The sequence below is a fragment of the Urocampus carinirostris genome, chromosome 15 (assembly GCF_059441175.1).
Source record: "Urocampus carinirostris isolate Australia breed hairy pipefish chromosome 15, RoL_Ucar_1.0, whole genome shotgun sequence".
NCBI classification, from domain to species: domain Eukaryota; kingdom Metazoa; phylum Chordata; class Actinopteri; order Syngnathiformes; family Syngnathidae; genus Urocampus; species Urocampus carinirostris.
Genome location: NC_142363.1, coordinates 31,259,783 through 31,276,438, shown reverse-complemented (window position 1 = coordinate 31,276,438; position 16,656 = coordinate 31,259,783). Strand labels below are relative to the sequence as shown.

The window sequence follows — 16,656 nt, the reverse complement described above, 5'->3', positions numbered from 1 at the left end:
CTTGTATGCGAGAACTTTATATACGGTACTTGTAGTCATCATGGTTTTGCTGGTCTTTTTTTAAAAGGTTAATATATTCGGCTATATTTACTTTAAACAGCACAATCCTTTTATTCGATACATTTGAGAAGATGATTTTTTTTTTCTTTATTATTAGGGTGGAATGGTGGGTCCCGACGTCAGACCAGTTCAGAGCCAGTGTTTTTTAACACATCCATTAAAAAAAATAACTCTGGAAAAACTACAAATTCTTCTTCGTCTACTTTTTCATTTTACTTCCGGTCCCTATTTCCGGTTTCTACTTTCCTCCAGTTAGTTTCTCGCTCACTTTTTTTCCCCCCTGAAGCCTTCCTGTACTGTCTTGGCCCGCTGGAGTTGGCTTTCAAGTCGGCCTTACTTCTTTCAGGCGTCGCTCTCGTTTCGCCCCATGGCGCCCATGTTCGACAGACAAGCCGAAACGGCGGCAGCGGCGACGGGCAAGAGACGAGGTCGCGGCCCCGGAGCGGCGGTCACCATCGGCGGGAAGAGCGTGTCCGGTAATGGAAGCAGTGGCCGGGGCTGCTGGGAAGATGGAAGTTCAGGCTCCAGTAGTGACGATGAGAACGGTGGGTAGGATTTGTCCTAAACCTGTGCAAAAAAAATCAAGAAAAACTTCCCCAGTTTTGTTTTATATCTTGTGATTGCGTTTCCTCGGTGTACAGGAGGAGGGGGGATGCGCGTTGGAGCGCAATATCAAGCCGTAGTTCCGGACTTTGACCCAGGTAAGAAAGTAAAGCTTTGTAGGGGTAACCTCCAACAACCCACTCGCACTGCAAAAACAATTTTGATCAAACAGTTAATGGTAGTTAACTAAGTATTTTACTGTGGTGTACAACAACTATTACTATGTATTAACTTACTATTCTTAAAAGGACGTGAAGTACTTTATAATTATAATTATATTCATTGTCATCAATAACCATGTAGTAAACATTGCTTACAGCGACGTGGTACCCCATAAATTACATGGACTAAAACATTTCAAAGAGAAAAAAAAGAAGATATATATATATATATATATATATATGTATACCGCAGCCATATCCCTCTAGTGGGAGGTGGCTAGAGTCATTTCTGTCTCTTTTTGGGAGATTGATACAGAGGAGGGGATTCCCAGCCCCCTCGCTCAACCCGACGCCAAGCAGGGAGGTAACGGGTACCAATGTTTAAGACTTAGGTATGACTCGGCCGAGGCTTGAACCACAACCTCCCAGTCTCGGGGCGGGCGCCATACCCCCAAGTCCACCGAGCTGGTTTGTCCATTTATCTATAGACCGACGCCATATCCCCCTATGGCTAGATTCAAGAACATACTCACATTCACCAAACATTCATTCCCCTTCGCTCTTCCTAGCCTGACACCGAACATCAGCCCACAGCACAATAAGGGTTAAGTTGCTGTGCCATGCAATCCTTCGGCAGCAGAGAAGCCCGACAGCATACACTGGTTTAGCCCGTCCGCATCGTATGCGTTGATATCGGTCATTCTTAGCTATCCTTCGCCGTTCACATCTATGTCACTCGCCAGGAGGTAGAGCGCTCGTCTTGGGATCAAGAGTTCGCAATTTTGAATCCCGGCTCCTCCGTGTTACATGTCGAAGTGTCCTTGGGTAAGACACTGAACCCCTAATTCCCCCAATAAGCAGGTTGGCGCCTTGCATGGCTGCACGGCCGCTATTGGTGTGTGAGTGTGTGTGAATGGGTAAATGTGAAGCACATTGTAAAGCGCTTTGGGAAGTCTTCATTGACTTGAAAAGCGCTATATAAATGCAGATCATTTCATTTCATCCCTAGCAGACACTCTTGGATCCATCAAATTAACAAAACTCACATCCAGAGCACGTTTCACCCCATCCATCCATCCAACCATATTTGGGCCTTCGTCTCATTCCATTTCCCACACACTGGTTTACCCCCTTCGCATCACAAGCGTCAGTTTAGGTCATTCTTAGCTATCCTTCGCCATTCACATCTATCCCTAGCACATACCCTTGCAATCATTAAAATAACAGATCTCACATCCAGAGCACATTTAACCCCATCCTTTCATCAACCATCAATAGGGCTTTCCTCTCATTCTGTTTACCACCACTTTCGTACAAAAAAAAAAAGATACTAAGGTAGATGGACAATATTTATAATGTAGTTTTTATACACACACACACACACATTTAATTATACATACGCAAGATATTTTGTCTTGGTTAGTCCTTTCACGGTCTCCGAGCCGGTTAGTCTTGCTTTTAAGGGACTTGTAACGTCTGTCCGAGGGTAGCTGATCAAAGAGGTAGTGAAAGGAGTCTTTAATATATCATTTCTGGTTTTACTGCGGTAGCACAAGATGACAATGTACTCCAGATTAAGCAGACAGCAACCGATGATTTCCTGGGTTGTGTTGCTGACTCTCTGTAAGGTCCTCTGTGTACCCAGCATACCACATTGTGATGCCGTATGCCAGTGTGTCTCCACTGTGGCCCTGTAGGATTAAACAAGTCTCTTTAATGCAATTATTGTACACAATGTTCTAGTGTCAGCTGTGGGTTGCTTGGTACCGGGCCGCACAGAAAAGTAAAACTTGCAATGGGTTACAGTCAGTGCTGTCTTAGCAGAGCGTGCACCAAATGACCTCTTTACTGCAACTTATAGTCCCAGGCGGTCTCCCTTCTGACTACCAACCAGGCCTACTACTAGTAAAAAATTTACATCGTTAAGCATGTGAAAATTACGCTGTCAACAAATGACTTTAATCATGGCCCCACCTATTCAGCGACATGGTACTGTGATAGTGTGATAATGAGATAAAGTCTAATGCCTTTACCTATGTCGTCTACATCCCAAGTTATCTAGTGACTACACATTGGATTTAAGCTAATTCTTATCGTTATTAGCACTGTTGCTGTTGTCAATACTAATGTTATTAATGAGGCAAACCGCAAGAACATTGTCACAGATTAAACTGGTCCATTGTATAGAAAATGTTGGGGGACCACTGTTCTAATGAACATCTTAAATCTGATCATTGTCAATCCTTCTTCTTGTAAATATAGTTAATAATTTTGCATGGTTCTTTTATGGACGATGAAAAAAATTATTTAAAAAAAAAAGAAGCTGAAAATGTGTAAAATTCCAAAGTTTCTATAATCATTAAAAAAATGACTGTCAAAACAATTGACATTTATTTTTTAATTGATTATTAATTTGTGTTTGATGAGCTTAGTGCTGCAACCAGAAAACTTAATTTATATGGTAATGTATCTAATGACGCAAATAGTTGGATGAAAATTTCCATCATTTTACTTGAAATATAAGAAAATGTATAAGCATAAAAGACTTGTCGGTATCAGTAATTTGCTTTGTTACATTTTTCCACAAATTGGCCAGACATTTTTCACCAAAGTGGATCTATATTTGCATATCTTGAGTTCGCTTTGATTCGGTAAATCAGACTGCACATTTTTAAGAAGCTAAAATCTTTGATTCGGACTGGTCAAGTAAATCAATCCTTGTTTATTACACTAATAATACTGTTGTGGGCTGAATCAGATGATGACTAGAATGCGTGTGTGTTGGCAGAGGTGGCGAAGACTTGTCAGCTCTCTCACAGCATGGGCATGCTGGTGTGGAGTCCCAGCAACAGCGTTCAGCAGAGTCAACGTAAGACATTTTTCTTTTGGACATGTTTTTACTTTGTCCCAGCTGTAACATTTTGCACTTTAAGTGTTACATTTAGAGTTTCAGTTGAAATGTAATACGTGGTATGCATAGCATGATAGCAAATTCCTCTAGAAACGATACTACAGGGGTCACCAACCTTTCTGAAGCCGAGAGATACTTTTTTTGTTACTGTTTTGCACCAAGGGCTATCAGTTTGGTATGCATTCCCGGCGCGGGCGTCAGTTATGCCCCGTGATCAAATTTTTACCTGCCTGTGGCCTCTGTCATAAACTTAATAATATGTGACCTGCCAGTAATTTTGACCGCAGTTTAAAATCAATTTGTACCACACAAAAAAAATCTCTATTTCACCAGATGATTGCAATACCCCTTTGACCACCTTGCCCATGGCTTTCTGTGAGAATTTTAGCGATCCTATTTCCGACATGGCCACTGTAAATAAAAAAGGGAAAGTTCACTGTGGGCCGCCACCTCCAGGACAAGTCGAAATAGGAGTACTTTTTCACCGAAATCCGAAACAACTCCGTCCACCTAATGTGCCAAGAGACTGGCTGTTTTCAAATAATTTAATATCAAGAGGCACTGCCACACTAAACATCCTGACTACAAAAAGCTAACGGGAAACAAACACTGTGAAAAAGTGAAGCAACTGGAAGCTGTTTTAGCGGCACAGCACCGCTTGTTTACGAGACCCCGCTGTAGGGCTGCTCGATAAACCGAAATCGAATCGATATTGCGATGTGACATAGTGCGATAGTGTAACCGCAAACCACTGCGTTTTTTTCAAGGATTCATTGTTCAAGTTTTTTATTTGATTGACGGAGTAATTGGCCAACAATAATTGTCAAATTTCGTGGTTTAACAGCACCAGCCCATCAGAACCAGGTATTTAATGGCATCAACCAATAAAGACGAGGCTAAGTTTGCATGACGTGTATGCACGACTTTGATTGGCTGGCGTGTAGCTTGCCGCTCTGTAAATTGTTTTCGTACGCTGAAAGAAATAGCCCTCCCATTTCGTTTTCCTTTTGTATGATGACAATAAAGACCATTTATTCAGTTGCAATTCAGTTTTTTTTTGTACATCTCTAGTTGACATTTTGTTAAAGACATATACTTTCTGTCACTAAGTACGTCATCTCAAGTTATGTTTGCATGTCACTGCATGTTCATATTCCCCGAAAAAAAAAACTAGCACAGAAAATGCACTTTTCTTTTAAAATCAAAAATCTCATCGAAATTGCAATGTAGGTCTGAAAAATCGCCGGTCAAATAAAAATGCTACAAATGCGAGCTATGAGATTGCGATGCTGATCGCCAAGCATTGCAAACCTTTCACAGAGGATGACTTTAGTAAACTGTTCAAAGAATGCCAGGGTGAATAGTCGGCCCTCACACATTTTCAGCAAACTAAATCTGGCCTGCTTTCTGAAAAGTTTGAACATCTCTGCACTAAATAATCTGCTTTGTGAGTCATTTACACCTATAAGTTATTGACTCATTTTTTAAAGAATGTTGGAATGAATTGATCACATATTGGAAAACTCAGATTATTTATGATTTATTTCCTGGAAAATCACATCATGACCATCACTGGTGAGCTATTTTCAGAACCCATGTGCGGGCTACTCAGGCATCCTTACAGGGCACCACGTTGGTAGCCCCTGCCATAGCCTTACATGATAGTGTCAATTTATTAATTTTTCAGTTTTTTATGGCACTCATAAAGTTAGATTTGAAGTATTTAAGTTAACAAAATAATTGTATCAGTGGCGTGTTGATAGTAACCCATTCTAAGCTTTATTTTGCTTTCTTTCAGTGGATGAATACATATCGATTGCCAAAGACAAACACGGATACAACATGGAACAGGTAAGTAAGGTTTTGATTTAATCACTTTCTTACACTTGTTGACGCTAAACCATGATTTAGGGGTGATTAATCGGCCATACGATTGGTGAGGATAAATTTGAATTACAATGGTGAAGTGATATGTTGAAGTCATAAAACAAACCCAAAATATTCCACACATCGCTTGGATTTTGATACCTCATCTCATCTCTCATCTCATTAGCTACACCGCTTATCCTCAGTAGGGTCGCGGGGGTGCTGGAGCCCATCCCAGCAATCATCGGGCAGTGGGCAGGGGACACCCTGAACTGGTTGCCAGCCAATCGCAGGGCACACGGGGACAGACAACTCACTCGCTCATTCACACCTTGGGACAATTTGGACCGGCTAATTCACCTGAATCGCATGTTTTTGGAATGTGGGAGGAAACCGGAGTGCCCGGAGGAAACCCACGCAAGCACGGGGAGAACATACAGACTCCGCACAGGAAGTCTGGAGCTGGACTTGAACCTACGCAGGAGGTTCCCAAGACATGAACTGTGCCGCACATGTGCTAACCACTGCGCCGCCATGCTGGATTTTGATACCATTTATGTACAAATGCTGCGATTTTGTTCATTTTTAACCTGTTTCAGGAATCTCATTTGGGATTTTTCTTGTCTCGATGACACATTTAGCGTAACCTTCTTATAACCATTGTAATAAGCATAATACAAAAATACTGTTGTTCCAGTAAATAATAGGACTCTGATACATTTTTTTATTAAATGAAATGCAGTGAAATGATAAGCATTTATATAGCGCTTTTCAAGTCAATGACTTCCCAAAGCACTTTACAATGTGCTCCACATTTCCCAATAGCGGCCTTGCAGCCATGTAAGGCGCTAACCTGTTTATTGGGGGTATTAGGGGTTCAGTGTCTTACCCTAGGACACTTCGACATGTAACACGGACAAGCCGGGATTCGAACTGGGATCCTTTGATCCCAAGACGAGCGCTCTACCTCCTGAGCTGCGGTCTCGTTTGCCGATGTGATGGCGATACACAACCCATGAATAAACATTGATACAAGGGGGATTACCTCATGTGCGGTCCCTTCTGAAGGTTTCTTCATTTTCTTCATGTTTAAGTTTTTGAGTTTTTCCTTGCCCTCATGTCGGTTTTAGATCAGGGGATGGTGTCATAATAGTCTGTGGTTTGCAATAATCTGTGGTCTGTGCAGCCCTTTGAGAATCTTTGTGATTAAGAGCTATACAAATAAACATGATTTGACTTGACTACTCATACCAGTAGTACAAGAAATACAGTGATTCTTCATTTTGCGGGGTTTACCTACTAAAAATGTAATAGCCTTTTAATTTTTTTACCATTATTATACAATAAAGTACTCTACAATACATTGAAACCAAATAAACAAAACCATTCTAAAGTATTGGTATAAGAAATACAAGTATTTGATTTTAACTTGTCTTTGAAGATGACATGTATGTTTATGGTTTGGTTTGATTTCATCAAATACATTTCCCCCCACAAGGCATTTTTTGGCTGTTACTCCGAAGCGACTTATAGTCTGGAAAATACTGAAATTAACATGGAAAAGGCCCTCATTGGGGATACTGGTAAATGATTTGACTAGATTAACATTAGATTAATTGTAAAGAAGATTGCAGAGTTTGGTAGTAACAGAGTACATTTACTCCGTTACATTTACTTGAGTACGTTTTGGGAAATTTTGTACCCCTAGGAGTATTTTTAAATCCATATATTTTTACTTGAGTAAATGTTTGGGGAAAAAAAGTACTTTTACTCCGCTCCATTAGGCAACATTAGAGTCGTTACTTCAATACTTAATAAATCCCCTCCACGTAAGTATGCGTCTGTCTGTCTCCGCTAAGGCGCATTTATTTTTATGCAGTTCTTCGCCAGGCGCTACCATTTTTGACCAATCAAACATAGCAGTCTTGTCAGTCTTGTCACGTGTCCATATTCCACTTCAGTGGGGGAAATTTTGTATACCGTTGAAACAGATCGAAAATGTTGCTTAGCAATACCGACTATAAGAACACGGAGGTGGAGGAGCACCCATGGCCTCACCTCAAAAGCATGTTTCCCTTAAAAAGGGTGCCAAACACCAGCTACAATATGCAATGTCTCCTTTGTTCAGGTTCAAAGGCTAGCTTGTTGTTCTGCGTGCAGAGCCTGTTAAGATACGTTTTGGGGCTTTAAATGTGCTTAATTTATTTATTAGATTCATACTATTTCTATTATATTATTTATTAAAGCACTTTAATTTATGTTGATTATATTATTCTACTTTTAAATTAAATGTTTCTTTTGTTGTTGATTGGATGGACTTTGATAATTTGATGTGATTGGTTGTTAAAAAAAAATCAATAAATACGACGGTGCTACAGTTAGCAGGCCATGCCATCAATTCACATTTTTACCTGTTTTGCTGTTTGGCATGCAGCATTGTCCTGCATGAAGACCGCAGGCTGATTGAGCGATGAAGGCAAGTAGGGAACCATGTGTTGTTGAAGAAGGTTCTGATACACCTTTGCCTTTGTTCGACCATGTAGCAGTATGAGAGGCTAGACTCCTGCTGCAGAAAACATGCCCCAAACCATGACACCACCTCCTGGCATAAAAGTAATTGTCAGTTCTCTTGTCTGTGAATTTGTGTCACCATACAGACTTGTTCTTGTTCTGTTCTTTTTAAAACGTCAATAAAAACCTTAATGTAACTGCTAAACTCCAGTGTTTGAGTTACCTATCTTACAACCCAGACTTCAAATGAGCAGGAAGAAAAGTAATTACTTCCTCTTCACTACCCCTGAATGAACAGGTTTGACACTATGCTCTTCTCGAAAGTTATTTTTTTTGTTTGATTTTGCTAATTTACACACAGGGAACGCCAGCATGTTTGACTTTGGGGATTTTTTTTTTTTTAATCTTTCCCGAAATAAAGTGTAATCTCACCTCCACTACACTAGGGTGCAGTGGCGTTTACATAGGCAGTGGTTTCTTTACATTTAGCCACCGCACATTGCAATAAGCACTGAGCATAAGAGTTGAGTATGAAGTGTAGACACGAAGTGTAGCAGGCCCTCAAGTGACACCATGAAAAAATGTTTAACGCTGATGCAGAGACAGGTATAGAGAGACGGGGTCAACAGACAAGCAAAAGTCTCCTCCCGAAAGCTAGGACGAGGAAGTGTACTTTTTTACTTTTACTCAATTATTTGGATGAGTACTTTTACTTCTACTTGAGTAATATTATTCTGAAGTAACAATACTTTTACCTGAGTAAAAATTTTGGCTACTCTACCCACCTCTGGAAGATTGTAGGACCACGAGACTTGGTAAAAAAAAAATCAGGTTTTGGTGTTTGCGTGCATGTGTTTTCCCCCTACTTTGTCAACAATGTACTGATTTATTTACCCTTTTTTTAAATTGGTGCCTTGCGGTTTTCAGGCCTTGGGCATGCTGTTTTGGCACCAGCATGACGTGGAAAAGTCGCTGGCCGACCTTCCCAACTTCACGCCGTTTCCCGACGAGTGGACCGTGGAGGACCGCGTCCTCTTCGAACAGGCCTTCAGTTTCCACGGGAAGAGTTTCCACCGCATCCAGCAAATGGTCAGCAGAACATCTCTGTCCGTCGAGTAGCGAATACCCCCTCAACACTTTTTCCGTTTTGATTTCAGCTACCTGACAAGTCCATGGCCAGCCTGGTTCGCTTTTACTACTCGTGGAAGAAAAGTCGCAACAGAAGCAGCCTGATGGAGAGACAAAGCCGGAAAGTCAAGAGAGAGCGGGGCGACAGGTGAGGGAGGGTCAACTTTGGTTCCGCCTGCATCCGATCACAGACGGTGTATAACAAGCATCTGTTCCTTTCAGTGATGAGGAGAGTCAAGAAAATCCTGCCAGCGATCCAGAGTCCAATCACGTGAAGGAAGAAAGCAAGGAGGTCAGTTCTTTGGGCTTCATTGGATGAATGAATGAAAACTTTATTTCGAACATTGAAACAAAAACAATAACTCAACAACAAAATAATGTTACATAACATGTTTGAAAAGGGGTACTAAGAAGCAGATGCTTATTTTCCCTACCCCTTCATCTTCCCTATTAAATACACCCATGATAATAAAAACAATAGTAATCATATTAATAATAACAGTTATGATATAACAATAGCAACAATAACAACAAAGTTAACCATAGTTGTAGACACACTATTCCCAATCTCTCGTATCACTCATACCCCATTTTCTTCATCTCTGTATCCCGCTAGTAATGTTTTTTTGTATTTAAATTTGAACAAGTGAATAGGTGGACATTGTTTAATCTCGTCTTGTAAAGTGTTCCAAAGTTTGACTCCACTCACAGACATACACATACTTTTCCTGGTAGTTCTCACCTTTGGGATTATGAATTTACTACAGCCCCTTAAGTTATAATTTCCCTCTTTCCGAATGATTAATTTTTGGATGTTTTCCGGCACTATGTTTTTGTTGACCTTAAATAGCAGTTTTGCACGGAAAAAATTTACTAAATCGTCCAATTTTAATAATTGGGGTTTTAATTATTGGGAGGGATGTCGTGTTGGCGACTCCTTTTGGTGGGGTCTACTGTCTTCAATATGAGCCAGGGGTCTCAGGAAATACACTAGGGGTAGTGGGCTACCATCATTCTTAGTGTGCATTGTCTTTGTGTCGTTTTCCTTACAATGTTTCTCTGTGCCCCACCAGGTCTTTTTTTATTTTTTATATTTTGGAACTATAGATGTTACAATTATAGTTTTTTTTTTTTTTTAATTCGATCATGTGTGTGCCCAATATCCAGGTGGCTTCTGGAACAGAGCGATCAGAGGCAAAAAGCACCCCTGGACTCAAGGTAAGAACACACAAACTTCAGCAAACACATGATTGCAAGTAAAATAATGTAAGATTTGATATTTAATATAAAGTCAAATAGATTTTTAACCACAATTGTCATGATGTCTACCAGCAATGTAATGCACTGATATTTAGATGAAGCGAGTGGTCAGAGGGGGCCTTTTCATCATGTTTTTTTTTATAGAATTGGTGATATTATATTGGGATACATTCTTTTTAAATGGCCCCAGGTTGAATCCAATTCAACTTTTATTATTTTAAATTCTCTGAAACAAATTTTTAAAAATGTAACAAATTAAATTACCAATGGATCATAATTTATGATATATAACAATAGTTGATGCTACAAAAATTATAGTTTTTGTATTTTGTGCCCCTAACAAACTTTGTTCCCTGTAATAGTTTAAAAACTACAATGCAATTTGTAAAATCAGCTAGAGAATTTTTCGTTTTTACCTTTTTATCTAAACAAGTACAAGGGTTAGGATATTGCACTAATAAAAATACCCCTGAAAAATCACTTTCAAGGGACAAAAATATATGAACTATCGTACCAATGTTAATTTTTATTAAAAAAGGATCGGAAATTCGAATTTCTTTTACAGAAAGGAACCAATACCTAGTAGTCGCCAGCATGTTTGTCTGGCTTCTAGCTGCTACGCATTTGCAATTTGGCACTGGTTTTCCTTCACATTATACAACAGTGCCCTCTAGTGGCCAAATATTACACACTGGGGCTATTGACACCTAAGGTCTGAGTCGTAGAGCTCTAGCACTACCTAGTGTCTTTTTGCGCATACCAATGAGTATAAGTGTTGGCTACTAATCAAATATAAGCCCTTGCGTTAAGTTTTGTGATGACTTAAAAGATTTCATGTTTTTGCTTTTCTTTTTTTCCACTTTTGTTTCTTCTTTTTGTGCGTTTTTTGGGAGATCTTTTTTTTCTTTTTCTATTTTCTTCTTTTTCTTTACCTTTTCATTTCGTTTTTTTTTCTTTCTTTTTGTATTTTTTTTAAATTATTTTTTTGACTTTTTTCTTCTTTTTGTGTTTTTTTAAACCCTTTTCTTTTATTATTTCCCCTTAGCTTTTTACATCTTTTTTCTTGGCCTTTTCTTATTTATCTTTTTCTTTTCTGCTTTCTTTGGTGTCTTCCCCCCTTCCTTTTTACTTATTTTCTTTCCTGTTTTTTTCTTGGGATTTTTCTTTTTATACTTCCATTCTTTTGTTTCGGGTTTTCCTAGCCTTTACCTGTTTCTCTTGCTTTGTTTTTTTCTCTTTATTTCTTATTTTATTTTTTCTTCTTGTGCTCCATTTTACTAGCATTTTTCTTTGCTTTTTCCCTCTTTTTTGTTCTATTTGCTTTTTCCTAGCTTTTTTCCTACGTTTTTTTTTTCTTTTCATTTTTTCCTCATTTTTCTCTTATTTTGTTTTTGTTTCTTGTTCATTTTTGTTTTGTTTGCATTATTTGTTTGTTTTTGAGTTTTTACTTGCCCTCATGTAGGTTTTGGATCAGGGGATGGTGTCATAATAATTTGTAGTTTGCAATAGTCTGTGAAGCCCTTTGAGATTAAGGGCTTTACAAAAAAACATGACTTGACTTGACTTAATTTTATTAGTGCATCCCTACTTGATGATATTTTTTCTGTTTCTATTGAATGTACTCTTCATTTAAGACATCTGCCGTCAAAAGTGCTCAGCGTGCCAAAACTCGTCCCCCCAGAGGAATGTTTCTAAAACAGGAGGATGTTGTTTCGCTGTCTTCCTCTTGTGCTCACGGTGTCCTGAGACAGTTGGATGCCCAGTTGACTGCCGCCAAGCGACAGGTAGCCTCCTATGACCAGATACCCCAATTTCGCTCTTGCATGTGTGTGTTAATGTGTATGTGGATGCGCACTTCAGGTCCAGACCATCAAGCAGTCCAACAGTGCTCTCAAGGAGAAACTGGACTCCGGAGTGGACCAATTCCGACAACCTGAGGTAAATACTAAATGTAAAGAAAAAACTACTTGATGATGGCTAATGAGAGCTATAGACGTCAAAAAATGATTTAACTGCCGTAATTTCTGGCATATAACCCGGACCAAGAATATTTTTAAAGGAAAAACATTGTGTACATATTTTTCATAACCAGCACCTGACTATAAGCCGCATGTGCCCACGTTGAAACATGAAATATTAACAATTCCAGTACCAGTTGGGGCCATCTTCTTTTATAATCTCTGAAAACGTTTTGGGACTTGTGTTATTGCACTATTTCAGTTCCCAGCTCTGAGAAGCACAAGAGAAAAGTAAACCGCAATAACTTGCAGTTTTAAAATTGTCCACTGGTTGTCGCCAAAGTTAGGTGCCATTTGCAAAGAACTCACTGTAGCTGTATTTGTTGACTATGATTTATTAGCCAGAGAACATTGAGGAAACCCTTGCAGATGCTATTTTACTGCAAATAAGTCATGGGTGTGTTGTGTAAGGCAATGTGAAAATACAAAATTTGAAATAATAGTACTTGTGTGTCTTTTTAAAGATGTTAAATTAATATAGTAATAATATAAATCTAAAAGGAATTCAGGCAAATATTTTCATAAAAATAAAATTAGAAAGACTTTTATATCCATAAATCAATCATTTAAATTAGTGTTTTCATGCTATTCTGTCTTTTTCCAGTCTGCACTAGTTGCCCTGAGTTAAATACATTGTAGTGGAAATCAGTTCAATTAGTTATTTTTCTTTTTTGTTTTACAAATACACAGTTGCTAAACATTACAAGAGTTTAAGAGATTTTTAAAAGGAAAAAAACCCTCAATATTCGTTTTATAGTCAAATCTTACATCCCTAATTCATAATTTAAACGTGAGCCTCAAAAAACACCCCCAGCCCTCCAGTTGAAGATACTTTTTATACCATTAATTGACTAGTCCAGCCAGTGTGAGAGTGCTTTTTCTACTATGTGGCCTCTAGGGTAAAATGGGTTTGGACACCCCTGTTTCTATGTTGTTTATTGGCATAGAAACAGGGGTGCACACATTATTTGCATAAACCGCGCAGTTTAAATTGTGTGCCAGAAGTTACTGCTAAAGTCTTGAAATTACGGTAGTATGACTGTAAAAAATGAAGGGTGGTAATGATTCACGATTATTACTTTTGACATGATCATGGTGATGATGTCATTTGTCTGTGTGCGTACCACAGGTGAGCTCTAAAGTGAACGGTCGCTGGAGTTCAGACGAGCAGCTTCTCGCTGTCCAAGGTAATCACTTCGTCTTGTTTCTTGATTTCCCATGCTCGTCTCTCATCCCTGCCGCGTGTTTGACAGCAATCAGGAAGTACGGCAGGGACTTCCAAGCCATATCAGACGTGATCGGCAACAAGTCGGTGGTGCAGGTGAAGAACTTTTTGATCAACTACCGGCGCCGTTTCAACTTGGACCAGGTTCTGCAGGAGTGGGAGGCGGAAAACGGCGTGGAGGGTGGAGCCGTCGTAGATGATGAGAAGATGGAGACGGTGGGGCCGGCTGAGGAAGATGCAGGTGAAGGGGGGCCCACGCTCATGCATCGATTAGTCAAGGTTGGCGACAAAAATTAATAAAAGAAACGGTGAATAATTTAATAAAAATCGTCGCAAGACACATTTTTCCAACAAAGAGAGAAGCATCTCTACATAAATATAATCTCTCTTGAGAGAATTGCCTATAGTGCCTCTGTCTCGAGCGGTAACATAAACAGAAATGGTGGTGTCAACGTCAACTACGCTTACTGAGATTTCTCAATTTTGTGAGCAGTTTATCCTGGATATGGCAAATAAAAAAACGCCTTTTAAAGTTTGCAAAGCAGACCTTGCGTGTTATGCCGGTAGCTCAGTAATGCACAAACAGGGTTGGGTAGGGTTACTTTAACTGGATTACTTTCAATTACTTTTGGATTACTCCAATATCAAATATGCTAATAAAAGACAAAAGAAACTAAATATGAATAAAATGACCAAATTTTGTGCAGCCTTGGGGAGTAACGGAATACGTGGAACAGCAAAAATGATGTTGGCAAGCTGTTTGTATTTATTTTCGTTTTGTTTCTGTCGCATTTTATGTTAGTTTTGCCGGAGATCAAAGAGATCAAAGCCAGGAGAGAAAGCTTACCATGTGTTGTGAGTCATAATTTTATTCATATTTAGTTTCTTTTGTCTTTTATTAGCATATTTGGTATTGGAGTAATCCAAAAGTAATTGAAAGTAATCCAGTTAAAGTAACCCTACCCAACCCTGCGCACAAACATTTAAAGAGCACATCGGACCGTTGAACAAAATGGAGTCTGACTCGCCTTCCAGTAACGTTCAAGCCAATACGATTTCAATGACATGCATTGTAAATCTTTAATACGTCATTACAAAAGGGAACTTGATCGTAATGCAAAACCGTTTGATTTCAAACTGTTAAGACTCGTTAAGGTCTTTAGTTCTAGACTTTGCGGTTAACCACTGAATCTACTTCACAAAATGGACATCAGATTTGTCTTATTTACTGTTCTACTGCCGCCTATGAGCCTGTTCTTGGATTGACAAAAATGTTAATTTGTTTCTAATTTATTATTTACATGCTTGTTCCTAAAAAATTGACAGTAATTTATCTATGGATTTTGCAATTTTATTTAATACATAATATTTGTAGCAGTATTTTGAATAAAATATGTATTATTCATTGTACCCAGTAGCCTAGATGGTAAGGCGCCCGCTTTGAGACTGGGAGGTCGGTGGTTCGCGCCCCGGCCGAGTCATTCCTAAGACTTAAAAAGTGGTCGGCGGCGCCCTCTGTTGGCTGCGGCTGCATCGGCTCGCTACAACGGGTCAGGTGTAATCGACATTTCGTTCTGTGTACATTGTTATACAGAATGACAATACAAGGAAATTATTATTATTATTATTATTTTCCTGTGTTAATTATCATTTGCCCAAAAATTAAATCAGCTTCATGCTAAATTATTTGATTATTCGACTAATAATCATTTCAATAGTTGTTGACTTGTCCACTATTAAAATATTTAGTAGTTGCAGTTCTTACGCCCAAAAGATTTAACTTAAGTCAGACTTGAAAATTTTTTTTAAACACAATTAAAAACTCGGTCCTCTTCTTATTTCAGATGACCACCTGACTCCACCCCCTGGAGACCTCTGACCTCAAAAAGACCCAGCCAATTTGAATGTGTGTGGATGCCCCACTCCACCTTATGTTGCTTATTTTGGGACAAAATGGTTTCAATTTTTCATGTGAAGTATATTTGTTGCCGTGGCAAAAAAAAAACTTTTCTAAACGAAATGGACCTGCCATAGTTTTATTAAATGATTGTAAAAGGAGCCCGTCTTTTTGTTTCTTTTTCTTTGTAATGCCGCATTTTTCGAACATAACATAGCGAGAACATTTTTCTACTTAAAGACGTGTTTGGAATTTAGAACTTTGTTGTTCTCTGCTGCCGTCTCCTGGCTTGTGTCACCATTGCAGCCTTTGTCAGCTCATTCATGATAAGATTCTTTTTTTCATCTTTCTTGGAGTTTGAGGTGGGGTTTGAACTCTACTACAAGCGTGCCTTTCTTACTTTCACCATTTTCATGCTACACTGACAAATAGTAATAATTTCCAAAAACGGGATGTCACTCCAGCAAGCCCTCGAACCTAATGTGTTCTTCCCCGTTCAGCCCTGATAAAAAGTAAGATAAAAGCGGTTAGCCGCAGTGGAAAATAAAGATAAGGGCTAGTTGAACTCAGTTGCGCATTGTCATCACATACTTAATAAAGAAAATATTTTCTTTCAACTCTTTAAGGACACCTCAAACAAAAGTACATGCTCCCTTTTCATCAAAGCCCAGTGACAATGAACGAGAGTAGCTGGACTAATAGATGATTGATATAATTTTATTAATATATACTGGTTTTGCAAAACATTATTTTTACATATACTTTCATTTGAAACCTGAAAAGTCGCTTGACCGATGATCCTAAATTCAGCCAATCACATCATCTCCTGATGACATCACCGATAGGCAATCAGAATGCTATGTATCATTAATCTCTCAAATATAATATAGAAATCAATGACTGTAACATAATAACTAATTATTTCAGATAATGTCCTGGATATGTAATTGTTTTAAAAGTAAAGTACTGTACAGTAATAAAATTCGACGCGTTAAAAAAGGGGGGAAATTGAAGCT

The 16,656-nt window shown here is 38.9% G+C and overlaps 1 protein-coding gene across 1 annotated transcript; it reads left to right on the top strand.

Moving 5' to 3' along the window:
- Nucleotides 1–253: 253 nt before the first annotated feature.
- On the top strand, nt 254–15,801 carry rcor1 (REST corepressor 1). Its single transcript, XM_088354127.1, has 13 exons — nt 254–605; nt 702–761; nt 3,613–3,693; nt 5,534–5,586; nt 9,040–9,201; nt 9,270–9,388; nt 9,463–9,532; nt 10,408–10,458; nt 12,135–12,284; nt 12,361–12,438; nt 13,648–13,705; nt 13,772–13,984; nt 15,588–15,801. Exons 1-13 carry the CDS (start codon nt 428–430, stop codon nt 15,620–15,622), a joined length of 1,308 nt encoding a protein of 435 aa, XP_088210253.1. The 5' UTR covers nt 254–427; the 3' UTR covers nt 15,623–15,801.
- Nucleotides 15,802–16,656: the final 855 nt, after the last annotated feature.